General features: G+C 50.2%; 1 protein-coding gene, 1 long non-coding RNA gene and 1 other non-coding gene across 26 annotated transcripts in view; 1 reads left to right on the top strand and 2 right to left on the bottom strand.

Moving 5' to 3' along the window:
* TPM3 (tropomyosin 3) overlaps positions 1–7,755 on the bottom strand; it is a 28,774-nt gene extending 21,019 nt beyond the window's left edge. For 11 of the 24 annotated variants that reach the window (XR_011390407.1, XM_070077666.1, XM_070077665.1 and 8 more), the window contains exons 1-2: positions 7,063–7,755; positions 6,371–6,496 (exon numbers count right to left, since the gene is read on the bottom strand). Coding sequence is in view for 20 of the 24 variants with exons in the window: in XM_070077666.1 (XP_069933767.1) it covers positions 6,371–6,496; positions 7,063–7,176 (240 nt within the window). In the remaining 4 variants the exon portion in view is untranslated. Of the gene's footprint in view, positions 1–1,521; positions 1,760–6,337; positions 6,497–7,062 lie in introns of those variants that run through there. The other 13 variants (XM_070077674.1, XM_070077670.1, XM_070077677.1 and 10 more) reach the window with 6 other exon arrangements.
* A 1,045-nt stretch (positions 7,756–8,800) lies between these two features.
* MIR190B (microRNA mir-190b) lies at positions 8,801–8,859 on the bottom strand. The gene has a single exon (NR_162565.1). It is a non-coding gene; the product is annotated as a microRNA mir-190b (primary transcript).
* Positions 8,860–9,151: 292 nt separating this feature from the next.
* On the top strand, positions 9,152–12,408 carry LOC138850539 (uncharacterized). Its single transcript, XR_011390411.1, has 3 exons — positions 9,152–9,653; positions 10,283–10,560; positions 12,180–12,408. It is a non-coding gene; the product is annotated as an uncharacterized lncRNA (long non-coding RNA).
* The last annotated feature ends 5,204 nt before the right edge of the window (positions 12,409–17,612 follow it).

Raw genomic sequence — 17,612 nt, 5'->3', positions numbered from 1 at the left:
GACAAATCCACCTAGAAAACGGTGACGGAAGACAGCAGGCCCCCAGCACCCCCAGGCCCAGTTATAAAACAGAGTACTCTAAATCTGTAAGTAACAACCTCAAGTGCAGCTGCCCCATCCTTCCCCACCCTCTCCTCCCCATCAATACATTTCAGTCACTCCCCAAAGGAGCAGCACCCCCACACACCCCGCAAAGCACCAAGGGAAAAAAGAACAAAGAACACCAGCAAACCACAGGAGTTCTTTCATCAGATCTTCAAATTTTGGCAATGGTTACTTTACTCTCAAAATCCTCCAAAACCAAAGCCTCAACTCAGGAGATCAGCTCCGCCCACTAGACTTCGTCCTAGACCTTGGAAAATAAATGGCTTACTAAAATTAGTCAACCACTTCTAAACAGAAAGTGGTTTCAAGAAATCTCAAGAATCATCATTCATTCCACCAACATTCTATGTTCCAACTTTCAGTTGAACAAATATTTGATGAACTGAAAGAAGAAAGCCAGTGTACCGGGCAATGGAGAAACATCAGAGGAACATCACTATGGTCGCCCAGAACTCATTATTCTCTATCTGCATCCACCACATTAGCCAGGTCAATCAGAAACCTCGATTCTGGCACGCCAGCTGACGGGCTGCCACACACTGGCTTATCAGCTCTGCTTGGAAGATACATCCTTAACTAGTTCAGCTTGCACTGATCACACTTCAGCGATACAGGCTTGAATCTGGCGGAAGTTCCTGCCTTCCAGGCCAACCTGAATAAGGCCAGGCAAGTCTGGCTGCCTCCCACATTTGCACGCCTCTTCGCCCCGACTGGGAAAGTGGGTGTTAACAGTCGCAAGATCTCCCGGTGAAGAGGAACGGGTCGCAGGCCGGGAGGATGGAGGCCGGTGCTGTGGCCTCAAGCTCATCAAGGGAGGGGGAGCACCGCGCTTCCTCTTAGCCGACTGCTGCCTCACTTCCTGAGCAGGAGGAGGGGAGCGGAAAAGCAGCCAGCAGGCCAGGCCGGGGGCTTTCCGGCAGTTCCCACCCCAGCCGTCCACCCTTTCACAGAGGGTTCAGCCCTGCCCCTCCCAGATCACAGAAGCACCCACCCACTCTCTAAACCCCACTCTCTAACCTCTCGGGCCGGAAACCTCAAGCCAGAGCAAAGTCCCCCCACCCTTCATGAAAAAGTGGGGGAGGGAGAAGCCGTTGAGCACCTCCCCCGGCCGCGCCCGACTGCGAGGCACTGAATGAATGAGCCAGGAGAAAGGAGGAGGAAAATCACTCCCCAGGTCCGATGAGGCTCGATGCCTTCAAAGGTCAAGCCTGCCTGCTCGCCCAAGCACCCAGTCCCCTCCTCGCCCGCTCGCTGTCCCTTGCAGAGCGGAGCCCCACCCATCCTCTAAGCTCCAACTCCATCTCCGAGCCTACCCGACCGCAAAGGACCACGCTCCACAGCGAAAGGGACCCTATCCAGGGTCCGGCACCCTACTCAGGGCCACCCCCGCCCTCAGGAGCCTCGCCCTCTCCGTACCTGCTCTCGGGCCCGCCTTTCTCCCTCCACCTCCCGCTGAAGGCGCTCGGCCCTCTCCTCTGCATCATCCGCCTGCTGCTGCAGAACCTGGATCTTGCGCTTCACCGCCTCGATGGTGGTGATCCCGGCCATGGTGCCCACCCAGCTGCTTCTCGCGCTCCGGCTCCTGCCTCCTCCGCTCGGCGTTGCAGCCGCTTCTCACCCCTACTTCCGCCTGCTCCTCCCTGAAATACCGGAACTCACCCACCCGCCCGGATGTGACGCCACCACCGCGGAGCCCGCCCACCGCCAGGCAGGCGGGAAGGCCTTCGACTGGAGGAGAGTCGCGGCCGGAGAGAGGGGCGGGGCCTCCTGGTTGCCCTAGGCGACGGCCTTTCCTCCGGCCAGTAAAGGGGGGCGGGGCTGGGAAGAGGGAAGGCTACCATGGTAACGGGGAGGCGCGTCACTGTCTAGCCTCTCCTGCCAGGCGAGCTGCCCACAATGAACGGTTCAGCACTGGGCTGCCCTTAACCTCCCGCAGGTGACCCCTCTTCCCTCCAATGCCTACTCACCACCGCTTACCCACTGGGGTACCCCGTATCCTCTCCACGGAATAAACATCCTACTTCTGCTTCCTCCCAACTCACCACAGACTGCAAAAGTAGTTTGTAAGGAGAGCCTAAAAGACTTTCCGAGCCTCATCTTCAAAAGAGCCCCCTCCAGCCCTCCTGTCAAAGTCTGCTCAGGTAGGTTCTGTCCCATCTCTTTGAAGTCACTGAATGGAACTTTCGAAATGGAAGAGATGGGCAAGTTGGCAAAGTTCTCATTCTATTTGTCATCAGCTATGGACTTCAGTGCGCTATTTAGAACACCAATCTTTCCCTGTCACTTTTGAGCGCCAACATGCACCACCAATTAACCAACCTGCCATCCCCTTCACACCGTGCAGGGATTCATGACTTGGTAATTTAACCCTCACTTAGAATCCATCTTGTGGATAATGATGGAAGATGTCCTTATTAGGAAGGAATCCTCTATTACAGACCACTGCTACCAGATCCTTTGTGCAATAGCAAGATATGAGAACCTAGAAAACCATGCTATGGAACCAGCCTTCGTTCTCTGATATAACTTTCACCAGTTTCACCACCGCTGCTGCTTGTAGATACCCTGCCCCCAGGAAACTATTAAAGAGTTGGAAACTGCCCCTTAAGGAGTAGGCATTTGGTGCAGTGATAAAGTCACCACTTGGGACACCACATCTCATATCACAGTGCCTTGGTTCAAGTCCTGGCTACTCTGCTTCTGATGATGGCTCAAGTACTTGGGTCCTGAATTGAGTCCTGATCTCCTGGTTTTAGCCTGACTTTAGCCCTGGCTGTTATGGGCATTTTAACCAGGAGATTGAAGATCTCTGTTTCTTTCTCTCTCTTTATCTCCCCCACCTCTGCCTTTCAAATAAAATAAAGAAAAATAGTCATTGAAAAAAAAAGGAGGAAAGCAAACAAGCCGCCCCTACAAGTACTGCCTTGCAGGATTTCTGGAAGCACCACAGTAAAGAGACTTGAGAATTTTATCTTTTCTCTTGTTTCTTTGTGTTCCTCCTCCCTTCCCAGTAAGTAATAATGATCAGCTCTCCTCTGGTACAGCTCTCTTTTCCCCTAGGGAATGATGACACGGAACAGGACTTAGACTCAAGAATCCTAACCCCTGAAAGGACTAATGTCCTCAGAGTCTGGCCTGAGGATGCCCCTCCAGGGACTCTGTGTTCCTGTCTCTTTCGTGAAATACTGTCCGCTCAGAAGAAACAACCAGACACTGGCTCAGTAGAGTAACCTGTGCCGTTCGATTTCCCACTCCGCAAGCTTTCTCCCACCCCAGGAACTGGGAAGAAAGAGCATAGTTCAGATTCCCAGTAAACTCTTCCCTGTAGAAATCTGACCAGAGGGACCTCGGAAGCAGAAGTGCGATTTTGTCATCTGGGTGCTGATCAGTAGGGGGCACTATTGCATCTCCCTGTGCCCTAGTGAAGAAGCTGGCCTCATCCTAGACCAGCCAAAGGGGTGTTGAAGCACCACTGCATTCCTGAGGTGGCAGATTTGAACAGATAATCTCCTCTTGATCCAGGGAAACAGATGGGCTGGCTCCTGGGAGCCTTTAGGAACATGATGCATAGGCGGCAAGGAGCCAAACAGTATTGTTTTCCTAGTGACAAACAATACATATACCAACAGGGTTCTGTCTATCCCTGTCCCTTCTCTCCTCATCTCTCCCACCGCCTGTCACTAAAAAAGGGTGTTATGGCTTTGCACCTGACCCAACCAGTGCACTCCTCTTTCCCCGTGTCTCCCTAAACTGCTTCTGATTTCATCGTGGATTAACAGGGCCTGGTGTGGTTACACAATAATATAAATATACTTACTGCTGCTGAACTGTACACTTAAAGATGCTAAATTGGTAAAGTCTACGTGTGTGTATTTGCCACAGTTTTAAGCTTGGACTGGCTTTGCCACACCTTCTCCCTTTCTTTGTTAAAGCAGTTCTAGAAAATCCTATACTTTCCAGAAAGGCTTCTCAGATAACCAGAACTTCTGTGTAAATGTGCACTTGTTGACTTCACCCTCACTTCCCATTACAGCTACATCCAGGTAATATGCTCTGTTGATTTCTTTATTAATCTCAAAAACAGAAGCTGAGCCATTAACTCTCTTTGGATTGGACAGGGCAACCTTCCCTCAGCGATGCACATATCATGCTGCTAATGACCCTTGCTTTCTACTCTAATCCTTGCTCCTCCTCCTTATCCAGCATATCTCCCCGTTCCTGAAAACACCTCATTTGCCTTCTTTGACCCTTTGGGGTCAGCAAACTTATTCTCTAAATAGCGAAAGGATAAATATTTCTGGCTTTGCAGGTTGCAGGTTCTCTGGCAACGACTTCATTGTAGAGAGAAAAGCCAGTAAACAATACTTGAATGACTGAGCATGGTTATGCTCCAATAAAACTCAATTTACAAAACCAGGCTGTGGTGAGAGTTACACCACTGGCGGTCGTGGGCTGACCCCAGATTTGAGGAAAGAAGCTTTTCTTCCTGCTTCCATTTCAAACTTGCCTGATAAAATGTTGCCTACTGGCCACAACCTCCCTGTCCTACTTCTTGTTCTTATCCATATCTCTGAGGGTACTCCCTTTGAGGGAAAGCCAACAAGGGGAAGAGAAGTGGGATGAGGGTATGTTTAACCCACACTTTATACATTTAAATGGTTTTGTTGGATTCCTGTATAAACAGGAGGAAACTTCTTTCAAATGAATATATTGAGTAGACCATATCTAGGTGGCGATGTGTGTGTGTGTGTGTGTGTGTGTGTGTGTGTGGACAGCTCAGCATAGACAGAATTCATCCCCAGTAGATTCCTTTCTCTTCCTGATGATAGTGGTACACTGGTTAGAGCCTCTATCATTCTCCCTCTCCCAAGATCTCAGGTTAGACTTGTTCTCCTTCTTGTTCTTGGAAACACTTCCTCAAGCCCACATCACTAGCTCTTTCAGCCTAGGGACTTCCACCAGAGAATTGTTACCCCAACATTTCATAAAACCCATGAGGATCCTGACACCGTGCTCATCTGTGAAAACGTCTATCCTCGTGCCCGTACCAGAGAGATCCATCCATCTGTCCCTGGAACCATGGGGAGGCGACTGAAGCTGGCCATCAAACCCTTGCCCAAGCCCCAAAGGTAGCCTGTATTGTGTTTGCTTGTAATGGTTCCCACAAAGGGATAATTAATAGTTTGCAGAGTCTGAAACTTTTGGAAACTATACGTATATATAATGTATATGTTCAAGTTTGCGTTTCTAATTTCTGGCATCATATATTCAACCTTCACTGCTTCCTGGGCCCCTGGAAGTGGTGGGAACTCAAAGGGAAGATCAGAAACCTCCTGGCCCAGAGCCTGCACCTGAGGGTCTGAGAGTATGCGTGAAAGATACACTGTGTTCCTCTAAATATTCTCCAGAAGTAAATGTGATTTTAAATACACTCCTCTTTCCTGTTCGCTGTATTTTCCATCAGCTGGGACAGTCTCTTGTTGCCGTTAAGATTTCTAAGATACTGTTCCTCAAAAACAATTTACCTATCTAGTCTCTCATTTACCTTTGCGTCAAACTTCAAGGTTGCAGATGAAGGAAAGTAGGTGATTATGAGATAATATGAATGGAAAAAGAGAATTTATTTCCTTTTCAAATGAGAAGCCACAATGCTCACGGTCATAGAGTAAGGCCTACCAGTAATATCTTTCCTCCCTAAGACTCCTGCTTTGTTTCTATTATAATCTATCACTCCGAGGACCTCTCTGCTACCCTGTGAGCAATGCTTCCGATGGCATCTCTCAGTGGGCACATGCCCACATGCATCAAGATAAATAAATCCATATAGGGCCAGGGTCGATGTGACCTCTATTTCCCATTGTGAAATCCGAGCTGGCTTTGTCGGGTAGTTGAGAGATGAGAGGTTCCCTATTAATACACATATCTACGTGCCAAGCCTTGGACAAAAAACCAAGAATGTGGCATGGGGGAGGAGATGGGATATGTGATAACTTGGAATCCTCTCCCTTTGTCCAGGTCCTAGAAAAGAGAATTAAACTCCCGGGCTGAGAGCAGGACAAAAATATGACTTCTGTAGGTCTTTAAGAAAGACAATACATGTTGTGATGAGGGCATATGTGGTCATAGTCAAAGCTGTGTGTGAATATATATGCCTGTGTTCTGTGAACTCAGAAGTATGCACTTGCAAATGTTAGAGTGTTTGGAATTGAGTCGTATTAACATGAAGGTCTACGTGTGTGGATGAAACCCATCCCCTAATACTCACGTCAGCTGCCTTCTTCTCTGCCAGCTCCAGTTTCTCCTGGGCATCCTTCAGGGCTTCAGAATACTTGTCCAGCTCATCCTCTGTCCCTTTCAGCTTCTTCTGCATGGCCGCCAGCTCATCTTCCAGCTACAAGAGCCCAGAGAGTCACACACAAAGACCTCCACACACAGCCATACAGGTTCTTGGAAGACACTGAGGGGTCCCTGAGCCCCACCTCCATGTTACCATCTCCAGAATGATCGCTTTCTCCCTAGCCACTTGCAGCCCACTGCCCCAGGAGTTCAGCCACGGCTCCCCATGTGACGCCATAACCTCTGACCCGAGAAAGGCCAAACCATCCTGGGTAAATATCTAAGTGATGCCTGGGATGCTGTTTAAAAGAAAAGAGACACTGCAGGCTAAACTCTTACCTTTTCCTTTAGCAGTTAGGGGTTCTTCCAAAACACGGTCCACATCTACTTAAATCCAGAAGACACACTGTGATGCAGAAGGGGCCACTGACTTTCCCAAGGTCATTTAGGTAGTGTGAGAGGTGGATGCCCTGCATGACCTCTGCCCCTCCAGGGAGCCTAGGGAGTCCCTTCCAACCAAAGCAGGGCCTGGCACCAGTGATCACGCCCAATACCAGGGAAAGACCCTCCATCCACGGTCACGGTCACCAACAGGTGAGCGAGCCCAACGCCGCTGCCTACCTGTTTACTTCTTTCTTCTGCCTGCTTCTGCTCCGCTTCAGCTTGCTCAGCACGGTCCAGAGCATTCTCCTTGTCCAACTTGAGCATCTGCATCTTTTTCTTTATGGCCTCCATCGTGGTTGGTGGTGGGCTTACCTGTGAACACTGGAGAACTGGCAATGAGAGCAGGAGAGGAGGGGCTGCGGCTTGAGCACGCGGAGAGCTCCAGACTTGAGCCTTTATCTGTGCTCAGGGCTCCACCTCCTGTTCCTAATTTGGTCTCTCCAGATCCCTCCACCCCCTCATTGTTCTCCAGGGGGAACACAGGGTGAGATACTTTGATGGACTGACATCACTAGCCAAAAAAAAAAAAAAAAAAAAAAGAAGAAGAAGAAAGAAAGGGAGGGGGTAGAATAGCTAAGGCTGATTTTAGACAATGGAAAGTGGGGGAGGGGAGAGGCTCTCTCTGACCCTGAAACCTTCTGGGCAGCTCTCTGGGTGTTTTTGAAGAGCGGGGAAAGGGGGCAGAGCCTGCTGAAATAGAGAAGGGCGCTCTGGCAGGTCTAGAATGCCATTGTCATCCAGAGGGTCGAGGTTGCCCTTCAGTGTCCCCTCACTCTCACCCGGGACTGCGCTAGATGCTGATCCCTGTCACCACTGGCTGAGCTGTAGCTTTTGATTCCTGGTATTCAGGGAGCTTGGGCAACAGTGAAGAAGGGATGTCACTCATGATCCTTGACAATTCCCCCAGATCCCCAGATCAAATTGCTGTGCTATTTTGGGAGTCTCTAACTGGCAGGGAGACATAGTTCCTCACCCCCTAAGAGTCACAGGAATGGAGTGAGAGCCGAGGGTGGGATCTGAAAGGCCATCCTGGAGCTTCCAGTGGGATGGGGAGAGAAACAGGGGAGGGCCAGAGTAATCCAGACAGCATCATGCCCTCTGTTCTCCCCTAGCGACCTTAAAATAGGACTTCAGTGCCCACATAGACCGAGGTTGCTCTTGCCTCCCTTCTTAACTCTCCCCCACCCCCAGCACCGCATCACGATCACTGTTCCCGGCTCTGTTCTCCCCAGCTTGGTTCCAGGCCATGCTCATTCTTCCACCCGGGGCTTGGTTACTGACAGGTGGCAATTGATCCCAGTACACCAGCAACATGTATCAGAGAATACGGCCGGGGAGAGGTGGGCACTGTTCAAGGTGACCAGAGCTCTCAGGGAAAAGTAGAAATGGGTCTTATTTGTCATTATGTCAAGGACAGTGAGTGTTAATACTAAGCCCCAGCAGTGGGAGAGCTGGGACGCCCGTCAGGACTGAGGGCACAGCAAACTGCAGTATACTCTGAAGTTTTTCCAGTCACTGGAGGACAGACTATTAGCCCACTCTTGAAGGAAGACAGAAACCAAAGACCTCTGCTTTGAAGACTAGACAAGGGAAGGGCCTAAGGAGAGGAAGCAGCAGATAATGGGGCTGGCTATGAATAAGGAAGAGAAAACTGCAAGGACAAGAGAAGATAAGAAAAGGAGATCCACTCCCTTCCAGTCTAGAGGCGCAAAATATCGGAAGATTTGATTCCCACATTCCAGCTCTGTCACACTCCCACACAACAGGCCTCCAGGTTAAGACCAAAATCCACACGGGTTGCAGCTACTGGTCTTCCTGGGAGGTTCTAGGGAGAAGAGGTGCAGTAAAAAAAGGCAGGAGTCCCCGAGTTCCATAGGTTGAGGAACGAGGGTGATGCAGAATTGCCTACTGCTATAAGAATATGTTTGACATTTAGTTGGTTCCTAATTAAACAACCCAATATCAAACATATCACACAGAAGCAGGCAGGAGGGCTTTGCTGGTCCTCTGCCTTCCTCCCCACTGCAAAGCAAGGTCACAGCCGAGACCCCAGACACCACCTGTGTCTGGATGGAGAGCGGTCTCCCTGAGGAAGGGCACTGACCCCGGATCTTCACCTCCCAAGACAGCAGCTCTTGCGTGCCTGCCCTTCGTGCCATCGCTGCCCTGCTCCTCTCTTACCAGTGCCTGGCCTTTGCTGGATCACGTTGGCTAAACCGGGAAGAATAACTGGCAGGGATCCACATCCGGGCACCTACCCTGCCCCGGCGCTCCCACATGGAGCCTCTCCCCCTGACGACACGGCCCCAGCGCCCCGGGGATCAGCAGTGTCAGCAGCTCCTCCTCAGCTTTGCCACCTGCTCTCTTCAAGGCCAGTCCAGCTGCCCCGGGGCTTTCCGGAGCTGGGGCCGGGGGCTTGTACATCCTGCTTTGCCTTTGCAACAGAACTCCTGACCTTTGCAGTCCTCTCCCACAAGACTGCCGAGGTCCTCGCTGTGGTCGGCACCCTGGGCCTCTCCTGCTCTGTAGTGTGACGGATAAGCAGTCTGAGACGCTCCCAAAGTGCCTGGCTTCTTTCTTCCACTATCTTGGCCCTTCTCCCCTTCTCCCCATGTCCTCCAGGCATCCACCTTAACGTCGCCCTTGGATGTCCAGAACAGAAGAGCCACCTGTCTCATTGGCAGGCCCCAGCCTGAGGTCCAGAAGGGAAGACCTAAGGTCTCTCTCCTGCCTGGCAGAAGAATTCAGTATAAGGCTTCGGCTCAAGGGTGAGAGATGCAGCTCCCTCTGCCAGCAGGCAGCCCGAAGTCCTTAGGACTCCCCTCCTCTTCTGGGGCTTTTGGACGAGAACTCCCGGGCTGGCTTCTCCAAGGCCTTCCCTCAGAGCGATCCAGCCTGGTGCCTTTCTGGGGGAGCTGTGTTTTGGAGAGAGTCAGGTCTGCTGAATGTCCTGTGGCAGGCAGATGCTTCTCTCCACAGTGGCAGCAAGGAGCTGGAGTTATAGCTGCACTGGGGGGTGGGGGGCTTGGACGAAAGTGCGGGGGCGGCAGGACACTCTGCTTTGGCCCCCAGGCCTGTTCCATGTGTCCTTGTTCCCATTAGCTGGGACACCACCCCTCCTCCCCTACCCCTCCGGCATGCATGCAGCAACTCCACAATGACCTTGATCTAGATCGATACCTTGTCCCAAGCCCCAGTCAATTCTGGTTGTGTGGCTCCTGCCTTCCAGGGGAAGACTAACAAATGGGCATTCAGTGTCCGGGTTAGCATCTGTGGTATCTGCTTCTGTTCTTGTTCCTTTATGGCTCCTGCAGAGTGTGTGTGTGTGGTGTGTGTGCGCGCGCGTGTGTGGAATTTTGATTTTCTCACCCTTTCTCCTTGCATGTGATCCTATAAGTCCTAGAGCCCTTCTCTGAGAACTTTGCCCACACCAGAGAGCCAGAGGCTGGGAAAAGGACCAGCAGGAGCTGAAAGACTTCAGTGTTTGAGACACCAGGGGAACAGAGGCAGGCTGGGAGTGCAGGGGAGGAGCTGCTGTCTTGGAAAGAGATGTTGGGTGGCGTAACGAGGGAGAAACTTCAGACGGCCTCCCATGAAAGCCCTTCAGTTCTCCTGGAAGCACCGTTGTGCAGCCTTTCCAGACAGCACCGAGCCCATCTGAGCCACAAGGCCTGGGTAAGGCCAGCCCCACCGGGAAGAGGGGCTGCATGGGTTCAATGGGGTGATGTGATGTGATGAGAGCAGACAGAACAGGCAGAGAAGATGGGCTCTGCAGGGAGCCGAGCTGCCAATACTGGAGGCAGCCTGGCACTGACAAGCCCTGGGGTAAGAGGCCAAGGTCAGGGATCAAGACAGAGGGCATGGGGCGTTCTGCAGGTCCAGAGGGACAGAAGAGAGAGGAATAGAGAGACAGAAGGGATTGGCGAGGAAGTGTGGTGAGAGGTAGGGGGCAGCCAGGTAACAATGAAAATAAAAAGAGAAGGCCGGCGCCGTGGCTCAATAGGCTAATCCTCCGCCTTGCGGCGCCGGCACACGGGGTTCTCGTCCCGGTCGGGGCGCCGGATTCTGTCCCGGTTGCCCCTCTTCCAGGCCAGCTCTCTGCTGTGGCCCAGGAGTGCAGTGGAGGATGGCCCAAGTGCTTGGGCCCTGCACCCCATGGGAGACCAGGAGAAGCACCTGGCTCCTGCCTTCGGATCAGCGCGATGTGCCAGCCGCAGCGCGCTGGCCACGGAGGCCATTGGAGGGTGAACCAACGGCAAAAGGAAGAACTTTCTCTCCGTCTCTCTCTCTCACTGTCCATTCTGCCTGTCAATAAATAAAATAAAATAAAAATAAAAAGAGAAAAACTATCATGGGATAGGAAAGCGTCATTACAGGGCAGTAGTTATTGGACATTTTGTGAGACTCCCTGGTGAGTGCTGTATTCAATCCCTCCAGCAGTCCCATGAAGTGGGTGTTATTTCCATGTTGCATGTAAGGAGATGGAACCAAGGCCACACAGCCGGAAGTGACAGAGCCAGGACTGAAACTCAGCTGTGTCCAGTGCTAAAGCCAGTTCTAACAAAGAAGCCTGGGAGACAGACAGGAGGGAGAAGGCAAGAAGTGAAGGCTGGGAGGAGGGAGGGCTGGGGAAAGGCAACAAGTATGAAATTACAGTTAACAGGAGAAAGATGGCCTGGTGTGCTACTGCCTTTGGTAGGGTGACTAGATGATAAAGCAGTGCATGGTTTTTAAAAAGCTACAAGAGGCCGGCGCCGCGGCTCAATAGGCTAATTCTCCGCCTGTGGCACCGGCACCCCGGGTTCTAGTCCCGGTCGGGGCGCCGGATTCTGTCCCAGTTGTTCCTCTTCCAGTCCAGCTCTCTGCTGTGGCCCAGGAGTGCAGTGGAGGACGGCCCAAGTGCTTGGGCCCTGCACCCCATGGGAGACCAGGAGAAGCACCTGGCTCCTGGCTTCGGATCAGCGCAGTGCGCCAGCCACAGCGCACCAGCCGCAGTGGCCATTGGAGGGTGAACCAACGGCAAAGGAAGACCTTTCTCTCTGTCTCTCTCTCTCACTGTCCACTCTGCCTGTCAAAAAAAAAAAGCTACAAGAAATGATTTTAATGTCCTCACCCAAAGAAATGTCTGAGGAGACAGATACGCTCACCCTGATTTGAATATTGCAGAGTGTATACATGTATCGAAGTATCACATGGGGCCGGTGCTGTGACGTAGCAGGTAAAGCCACCGACTGCAGTGCCAGCATCCCATATGGGTGCCGGTTTGAGTCCTGGCTATTCAACTTCTGATCCAGCTCTCTGCTGTGGCCTGGGAAAGCAGTAGAAGATGGCCCAAATCCTTGGGCCCCTGCACCCACATGGGAGATCTGTAAGAAGCTCCTGGTTCCTGGCTTCAGATCGGTGCAGCTCCAGCCATTGCAACCACAACAGATGGAAGACCTCTCTCTATCTTTCTCTCTGCCTCTGCCTGTCTGTAACTCACCTTTCAAATAAATAAATAAATCTTTAAAAAGAAAAAAGAAATATCACATAGGGGCCAGCGTTGTGGTATAAGAGGTAAAACCACCACCTATAACGCCTGTACCACATATGGTGCAGCGGGTTAAGCCATCATCTGCAGTGCCATCATCCCATATGGGCACTGGTTCAAGTCTCTGCTCCACTTCTGATCCAACTCCCTGCTAATGACCTGGGAAAAAGTAGCAGAAGATGATGCAAGTGCTTGGGCTCCTGCCACTCATGTGGGAGAACTGGATGAAGCTTCTAGCTTCTGGTACTACCTGGCTCAGCCTTGACTGTTGGAGCCATCTGGGGAGTGAACCAGAGGATGGAAGATCTATCCATCTCTGTGTCTCCCCCTCTCTCTCTGTAACTCTTTCAAATAAAATAAATTTTTAAAAAAGCTTTTATTAAGTATATATAAATATCACATAGTACCCCATAAATATGTATAATTGTAATGTATCAGTTAAAATAAAAGTAATGGAAGCCAAGGTGGATCTTTGGGAAATAGAGGGCAAGTGACCAGATAGAAGGAATGGGAGACTCAGTCTTAGACTGTGGGCCAAATCCAAACAACCTGGGTATGGTTTTCATCTCCCATAAAATTCAGATCATATCTGTCATTTCTTTTTCAATGCCTGACTCTCCCACCAGCCTATAAGCTTCTTGTCTTGTTTGGTGGAAGGATCATGAATATTTATTGCCTAAAGATAAGGTTTAGGGCTGGCACTGTGTGGCAGAGTGGATTAAGCCACCATTGGCAGTGCTGGCATCCCATATGGGTGTTGGTTCAAGTCCCAGCTGCTCCACTTCCCATCCAGCTCCCTGCTAATATGCCTGGGAAAGGAGCAGAAGATGGCCCAAATGCTTAAGTCCCACTTACCCTTGTGGGAGACCTGGAAGAATCTCCTGGCTTTGGCCTGGCCCAGCCTCAGCCATTTGGGGAGAGAACCGGAAGATGGAAGATCTCTTTCTCTTCTCTCTATATAATTCTGCCTATCAAATAAACCTTAAAAAAAAAAAAAACAGGGTTTGGGAAGCAGGGGTGATGGGGGCTGGAGAGCGAACGGACACATAGGGCAGAGAAAGAGACGGCCTGGGATGGAGAATGACGCTGGACTAGGATATGGGTGCTGAGCAGGGACCAGCAAGCACCGTGTGAGGGACCTGGGTCTCCGCAAAGTCTGCTGAGGGGAACGAGGCTCCTGTGAACCAAACTCTAAGCACTGCGCTTGCTCTCCCGACATCCATCGTCTTAGTGAATTCTACGAGTGATCCGTGAGACGGCCATTGCTGTCTTCATTTTCAGGACACTGAAGTTCATGTAAGTTAAATCACTTACACATGACAACACAAGAATTTTTTTAAAAGACTATTTATTTGGAAGTCAGAGTTACAGAGAGAGAGGGAGAGACAGTGAGAGAGAGAGAGAGAGAGATCTTCCATCCTACTAGTTCACCCTCCAGATGGCCACAATGGCCAGCACTGGGAGCTAAGAGCTTTATCCTAGTCTTCCACTTGGGTGCAGGGGCCCAAGTACTCAGCCATCCTCTGCTGCTTTTCCCAGGCCATTAGCAGGGAGCTGGATCAGAAATGGAGCAGCAGAGACTTGAATTGGCATCCATATGGGGCACTAGCATCACAAGCTGGTCTGACCCTTTAAATCCTGCTGCCTCTCTGGGGTGGGATCGGGGGAGGGTAGGGTTTCTGATCAGTGGGGTGTGTGGAGACAGATTAAAGAAGTTCTGACGGGGCCGGCGCTGTGGCCCAGTGGGTTAATCCTATGCCTGTGGCGCTGGCATCCCATATGGGTGCTGGTTCTAATCCCAGCAGCTCCATTTCCAATCCAGCTCTCTGCTATGGCCTGGGAAAGCAGTACAAGATGGCCCAAGTACTTGGCCCCCTGCATCTGCATGGAAGACCCAGAAGAAGCTCCTGGCTCCTGGCTTCGGATCAGCTCAGCTCTAGCCATTGCGGCCACTTGCAGGGTGAACCAGTGGATGGAAGACTTTTTTCTCTGCCTCTCACTGTCTGTAATTCTACCTCTCAAATAAATAAATTAAAAAAAAAAGTTCTGACATCTGGGAGATGGAAAATGGGGATTTTATTTTAAAAAAGATTTATTCATTTGAAAGGCAAAGTTACAGAGAGGTAGAGGCAGAAGCAGAGAGAGAGAGAGAGAGAGAGAGAAAGAGAGACAAGGTGGTCTTCCATCCACGGTCTCACCCCTCAAATGGTTGCAATGGCCAGAGGTGTACCGATCTTAAACTGGGAGCCTGGAGCTTCTTCCAGGCCTCCCATGTGGATGCAGGGGCCCAAGGACTTGGGCCATCTTCTACTGCTTTCTCAGGCCACAGCAGAGAGCTGGATTGGAAGTGGAGCAGCCGGGACTCAAACTGGCGTCCATATATGATGCTGGCATTACAGGCAGTGGCTTTACCCACTATGCCACAGTCCTGGCCATGAAAATGAGGATTTGATAGGATATTGAAGAATAGGGTGGGTAAGATGTGGCTCAGTGTGTCAATGCTTGTATCCCATCTTGGAGAGCTGGTTCAAGTCCCAGCTGCTCTGCTTCCAAATCAGCTTCCTGCTAATGCACTTGGAAAGCAGTGGAGGATTGCTCAAGTTCTTGGGCCCCTGCACCCACATGGGAGAACTGGAAGACGCTCCTGGCTCTGGCTTCAGATCAGCGCAGCTCCAGCTGTTGCGGCCGTCTGGGGAGTGAACCAGCAGATGGAAGACCTCTCTCTCTCTCTCTCTCTCTCTCTCTCTCTCTCTCTGCCTCTCTGTAACTCTGCCTTTCAAATAAAATAAATAAAATCTTTTAAAAATAAATAAGTAAATGAAAAACAAAAGATAGAAGTTTTGAAATTTGTTATAGCTTTAAAATATTAACATCTGATACAATTAGAAATTACATTCAGATTTCAGGCTTTAAAAAAAAAGGCTCTTTATTAAAAAAAAAAAGAAAGAAAGAAAGAAACCTTCTGGATCCCACTGGAAATGAGGTGGCTTCCCACGTGGGCCTGTCTGCTTGATGTCCGGTGCCCACCCATCCCCATGTGCTGGTGTGGGCAGCTGGAGACAGGGCACAGGTGCTATGCCGTGACTTGGCCTGCACAGCCCATGCTCTGGAACTGAAATGATAGGATGTACTGCTTTCTAAAGTGCTGATTACTAAACACACTGTCAACAATACTTCAGTCACTGTAAAAAAATAAAAAAGCACACACTTGCACATTCACACACACAAACCCCGAACAACACAGCCCAACACCTGCAATTATTTTTATGGGAAAATCATTGTTCAGATAAGAAAAAAGAAATCTCTCTGTGGGACACTCAGGGCCAGGTGCTGGGCACAGCTAAGTCTGAGGAGAGATCCAGAACACAACTACTGTCTCTTCTTGTCCCCTCACCCCGCAACAGAAGTCAAGCCACCCACGGTGTCCAGGGGTCTTTCCTGAAAGGAAGTTAGGAGGGAAGGCGGAGAGTGCCCAACTTAAAATGCTTTATTTTAGATCGCCATACTTATGTCTCCATTCTTTTTTTAAAAGATTTATTTATTTGAAAGGCAGAGTTACAGAGAGGCAGAGGCAGAGAGTGAGAGAGAAAGTGAGAGAGAGAGAGAGAGAGAAAGAGAGGTCTTCCATACGCTGGTTCACTCCCCAAATGGCTGCAATGGCTGGAGCTATACTGATCCTAAGCCAGGAACCAGGAGCTTCTTCTGGGTCTCCCACGTGGGTGCAGGGGCCCAAGCACTCGGGCCATCTTCCACTGCTTTCTCAGGCCATAGCAGAGAGCTGGATTGGAAGTGGAGCGGCCAGGACTTGAGCAGGCGCCCATATGGGATGTCAGCACTGAGGCAGTGACTTTACCCGCTATGCCACAGCACCAGCCCCTGTCTCCATTCTTTTAAAAAATTTTTGATGATTTATTTATTTGAGAGAAAGAGAGACAGAGAGAGAGAGAGAGAGAGAGAGAGATCAGATCTTCTATCTGCTGGTTCACTCGCCAAATGGCCACAGCAGCCACGACCGGGCCAAGCCAAAGCCAGGAGCCAGGAGCTCCATCTGAGTGTTCCCCATGGCTGACAGGGCCCAAGCCATTGCCCAATTGGTATTTTTTGTATTTGTCAGCATTTTGAATGTCTGTAGGTTAGAATGCTCTTTCTATCCACTCCTTATTTCCTTACACCTGTCTGACTGCTGGAGGCATTTGATTTCAGAACCCTCTCCACTTGCAGAGATGGGAATTCAGGAAATATACTTGTCCAAGATTTAACAGTAACTGGACAATTCAAAAAACAAAATTCAGGGCTGGTGCTGTGATGTAGCAGGTAAAGCTGCTGCCTGCAATGCTGGCATCCCTTATGGGCACCAGTTCATGTCCTGGCTGTTCCACTTCCAATCCAGTTGCCTGCTAATGGCCTAGGAAAGCAGTAGAAGATGGTCCAAGTGATTGGGCTCCTCCACCCATGTAGGAGATCCGGATGAAGTTCCTCGGTTCTTAGCTTTGGATTGCCCAGCTCCAGCCATTGCAGCCATTTGTGGAGTGAACCAGGGGATGGAAGATTCTCTCTCTCTCTCCTTTTAAATAAATAAATAAATAAATTTTACAAAAATAAATCCACTGGGTTGGTGCTGGGTGTAACAATTTAAGCCACCACTTGCAATGCCAGAACTTCATACCAGTGTGTCAGTCAGTTCAAATCTCGGCTGGCTGCTCTGCTTCCTATCCAGCTCCCTGCCAATGTAGCAGGGAAAGCAGCAGGAGAGGACCCAAGTACTTATGCCTCTGCCACCCACATGGGAGACCCAGATGGAGTTCCTGGTTTCTGACCTCAGCCTGATCCAGCCTTGGCCACTATGACCATTTGCAGAGTGAACCAGCAGATGGGAAGATCTCTTTCCTTCTCTGTCTCACCTTCTCTTTGCATCATTTTGCATTTCAAATAAATTAAATCTAAAAAATAAAATAAATCCATTCCTCCTGACTCCAAAGCACCACAATGCCTATATGTTAACAACCCATCTTCAAAGCTATTTGTACAAGTATATAGAAAAGATAAAAAATAAAAATAAAAAACAAGTATATAGAAAAGATCGAGAAAATTAAGACTTGAGAAGTAGTGAACAAAGTGCAGAAAGTTAAGATTGAAGTATCTAAGAAGTGAGCACTTGGGTGGGAGGGATGGTAGTGTGGGAAGAACCACTATGTTC

This window comes from Oryctolagus cuniculus, chromosome 7, assembly GCF_964237555.1.
Source record: "Oryctolagus cuniculus chromosome 7, mOryCun1.1, whole genome shotgun sequence".
Lineage (NCBI taxonomy): Eukaryota > Metazoa > Chordata > Mammalia > Lagomorpha > Leporidae > Oryctolagus > Oryctolagus cuniculus.
The sequence above is the reverse complement of the archived record's forward strand: the minus strand, read 5'-3'. Positions and strand labels throughout refer to the sequence as shown.